The sequence below is a fragment of the Canis lupus genome, chromosome 9, assembly GCF_011100685.1.
Source record: "Canis lupus familiaris isolate Mischka breed German Shepherd chromosome 9, alternate assembly UU_Cfam_GSD_1.0, whole genome shotgun sequence".
Lineage (NCBI taxonomy): Eukaryota > Metazoa > Chordata > Mammalia > Carnivora > Canidae > Canis > Canis lupus.
In genome coordinates, this window is record NC_049230.1 from 21,637,924 (window position 1) to 21,642,103 (window position 4,180).

A 4,180-nucleotide genomic window follows, 5' to 3' on the forward strand; every position below is an offset into this window, starting at 1 on the left:
GTAAGTAGCCATGTCCTTACTGACTTTATTTAGAGAATGGTCCATTTAACCGCTTGAGTTACATGTACCAAAATTAGTAATTAAAGATGATATCATGTTATGCATACTATTTTAAATTAAGGGGGAGGAAAACAGGGAGAAGAATATAGCCTCTGAAACTATAGCTAAATTTTCTCTCAGACTGATTATCCATAATCAAGTTTGGCATTCCAGACCCTGTGAAGATAAAATGCAACCATCTTATGACAAAAATGACAAGTCAATGAGTCAAAAACATGATTTACCTTAATAAGGGCAGGACTCTCAATGGACAAGTAAATACCAAACTGATTAGAGAATCTTAGTGAAGACAGGTGGGATAAACAAAAATGGGAGGAAGCTTTCTGGTTGGACCAACACCCACCAGGGAGCATATATAAGAGCCTCAAAGCAAGAGGAGACATTTGTATCCCAGAAACCTCATCTTTGCAAGAAACCAGAAGCAAACCAGATTCTCAACACCATGGCTTGCTGTGTTCCCTGCTGCTGCAGCGTACCCACTGGCCCCGCCACCACCATCTGCTCCTCTGACAAATGCTGCCGGTGTGGAGTCTGCCTGCCTAGCACCTGCCCACACACGACTTGGTTACTGGAACCAACCTGCTGTGACAACTGCCCCCCACCCTGCCATATTCCTCAGCCCTGTGTGCCCACCTGCTTCCTGCTCAACTCCAGCCACCCTACCCCAGGCCTGGAGACCCTCAACCTCACAACCTACACTCAGCCCTCCTGTGAGCCCTGCATCTCAAGCTGCTGCTGAATGATGATTGCTTTGCTCCATGGCTGACAATGAAGAACCCAGAAGCTGTCTATTCAGTATTCACTTGCCTGGGCAGTTTATCATTTGTTGAGGTAGACCAGATGGCCCAGATATGGAAAGCCTACCTTTCATTTTAATGGGAAAAAAATTGAGACATTTTTTATGGTTATTCGGCTGAATAATCATTTGGATCATTTGGGCAGGTGAACATCATCTATTATCAAAATACTACTAAAATCTGTCAGAGCTCTGACTATATTTTCTTGGTCATGTTGCTTCTTGGATCCTATTTCTTATACTGGATATTTTCATAGAGAAAAAAATTCTTGATGGGTTTTCCAATAAACTATTTCTCTGGCAAGATATGTTGTTTGTGTACATTCATTTTTTGGTATATTTCTTTAATTTAAAAAAAAGGTAAAGATAAGATGATTATTTTATTTTTTTTAACTGATTAGAAGAATGATTGGAACTAGCTAGCTTCCTAGGCTTCCTAACTTCAAATTGGTTATCTTTTATGTTCTCCCCTTTTCCTCACCCAAATACAATTTGGAGGTGAGACAGTATTTATTTACCTATATTTTGCTGCGTAAATCACATTATTAATTCACATAATCCTTAAAACATCACTCATAGATGAGAAAAATGAAGCTGTAAGAATTGCTCAACATTCTCAAAGTTACTTAGTAAGAAATCCAGAATTCAGGTCTTCATATGTTTGACTTTAAAGCCCAATTCTTTCTACCAAATGACAGAGCCTCCAATACTAAGAGCCAGAAGTTGAGTGAACAGGTAGGACATCAACTTAAGACATGCAAGAAAAAATTTTAAATGTAAGAATCTTTAGCAAAATCATCATATCTGATTGTAATAAAAAAAGGATCTATTGGCTCACAGATTAAAAGTAGCAGATATTGGGCAGCCCAGGTGGCTCAGTGGTTTACCGCCACCTTCAGTCCAGGGCATGACCCTGGAGACCCAGGATCAAGTCCCGCATCAGGCTCCTGGCATGGAGCCTGCTTCTCCCTCTGCCTGTGCCTGTGCCTCTCTCTCTCTCTCTCTCTGTGTGTGTGTGTCTCATGAATAAACAAATAAAATCTTAAAAAAAAAAGTAGCAGATATTCAGTTCTAAGATCTGGGTCATTTAGTGGGCCTACCAATTTTGACTTCACTTTTTGACTTCACTTTCCCTTAAGGAGAATTTAAGTGGAAACTCTAGAATCAGGGCACTAGGAATATATCTCTACTTGCCACCATCCTCTGCACAGAAGTTCAACCTCAGTGATCAACAAAATGCCAAAACTCTTCAGGTCATGAGCTAAGAAGTAGAGCTAGAGTCTTGATTAAACATGATTTAATCTATGCCTTAATTTTACTTATTTTTACCAACCTACTTAATTTTATCTTGAGCAAATTATCCTTTTTCCAACCTTACTTAGAGAATACCTATATAATATATATTTAACACATATCATGATGTATACATGTATAATACATGTATAATGTATATATGTGTCATTCATATACAAAAGCACAAGTCAAAATCTGAAAAACATTGAGCTAAAACTGAAAGAATATATGCAAAAAAAAAAAAAAGTCAGGGCAAGGAAGCAAGGAAGGGACGAAGTAAATGCCTTTCAATAAACATGTTTCTAAATGCCCTTAGTGTGCCTGCCAGTCTCTCCAGAGAGGGATTTCTCAGAGGATCTCACAGGCTTGTTAGTGGTCTGAATGAAGAGAACTTAGCAGCCACAGGGCACATGGAACACAACCTACAATACTGCCAATAAGGGATTTAGTATATCCACTCATTTGTTTGGCCAATATTTCACGAGTGCTTCCCCTATGCCAGGCACCATATCTGTGCTAGAAGTATAAAGATAAAAGAAATGTTATTACCTAGAGTGCTCTCAAGTTTCTTTCATATCTGGTGAGAGACAAGTAAGTTATTTTTTTTAAGATTTATATATTTATTTGGGTGGGGGGCAGAGGGAAAGAACCTTCAAGCACACTCCCTGCTGAGCACAGAGCCCAAAATGGAGCTCAATTTCATGACCCATGAGATCATGGCTTGAGCCAAAACCAAGAGGCTTAACTGACTGACCCAACCAGGAGCCCCAAAACAGATAAGTTGTTATAATCACAACACATGTGTTCTACATACAGTGTATGAATATATTTATAATGCCATGTGGTTCCTGCCGTGACAAGGTGTGAGCAGCAAGGCATGCAAGCACACAGAGGAACTAATCCCAGATTTGGTGATTCAGTGTCAGGGGGAGGGAGAGTTATGGAAAGCCTCTGAGCTCTCCAGGCTAAGCATTGAAAGATGACAAGGCAGGAGAGGTGGTGTGTGTGTGTGGGAGGGTGCTGTTCCAGACACAACAGCAGCTTACTAACTCATGGATTGAGCGCACTGAAAATGGAGAGAAGAGGGTAAGGGGAGGAGGAAAGAAGAAATGCAGAGACCCTAAGGTTGGGGCTCCCTAAGCCAAGGGCTTTAAGACTAAAACCTATAAGCAAAGAGAGATTTGAAGCAAGAAACTAACAATCATATTTTGTTTCTTCTTATTATCAACTTTCAATTTATGTCTTCACTATCACCGATACCCCTGTAGGGCTAAGGGCAAGCCACCCCGAAATGTGTCACATTGGCATACTGATTTTTTATACTGATTATTTTAAATAAAAATTACTTAAGAGACGGCCTATGCAAGGACATCCAACCCCTCTTCTGTCTCAGTGAAAGCAGGAAATAAATCTCCCCATGTGAAAGGTACCCTCCCTGTACGAGGAGGTAAAGACAATCTTCATTATCACCAGTTAGGCAATGTAGAGCTGAGAAGGATGTATAAACAAACCTTGCTACCTTTTACTAATTTACTGCCATAGCCCAGTTTCTGTTTACCATTCCTTACTATTTGAAGCTCCCAAAGTTAAGTTTTCTTTGACCTGTCAATTTCTCACATCTTGTCTCTTTGCTCTCAAAGTATAAAAATTGCCTGCTTTGGGGGGATCCCTGGGTGGTGCAGCGGTTTGGCGCCTGCCTTTGGCCCAGGGCGCGATCCTGGAGACCCGGGATCGAATCCCACGTCGGGCTCCCGGTGCATGGAGCCTGCTTCTCCCTCTGCCTGTGTCTCTGCCTCTCTCTCTCTGTGTGTGTGACTATCATAAGTAAATTTAAAAAAAAATTAAAAAAAATTGCCTGCTTTGGTAATTCTTTTAGGTCTCAATTTCATTATTTGCCTTCCATATGCACACAATAAAACTTTGGTGTTTTCTCCTCCTAATCTGTCTCATGTAAATTTAATTCTTGGGCCAGCTGGAAAACCTTTAATGGTAGAGGAAGAATTTCTCCTTCCCCACACTCCCATTGACTAT

General features: G+C 40.5%; 1 protein-coding gene across 1 annotated transcript; it reads left to right on the forward strand.

The window, feature by feature from the left end:
• The first annotated feature begins 457 nt into the window (after window positions 1–457).
• LOC102151831 (keratin-associated protein 3-3) lies at window positions 458–1,162 on the forward strand. The gene has a single exon (XM_038546134.1). The coding sequence runs from the start codon at window positions 503–505 to the stop codon at window positions 797–799; it is 297 nt and encodes a 98-aa protein (XP_038402062.1). The 5' UTR covers window positions 458–502; the 3' UTR covers window positions 800–1,162.
• Window positions 1,163–4,180: the final 3,018 nt, after the last annotated feature.

Excerpts from the sequence above, each read along its gene's own strand:
- LOC102151831 (XM_038546134.1), top strand. The coding sequence starts at position 503 with ATGGCTTGCTGTGTTCCCTGCTGCTGCAGCGTACCCACTGGCCCCGCC.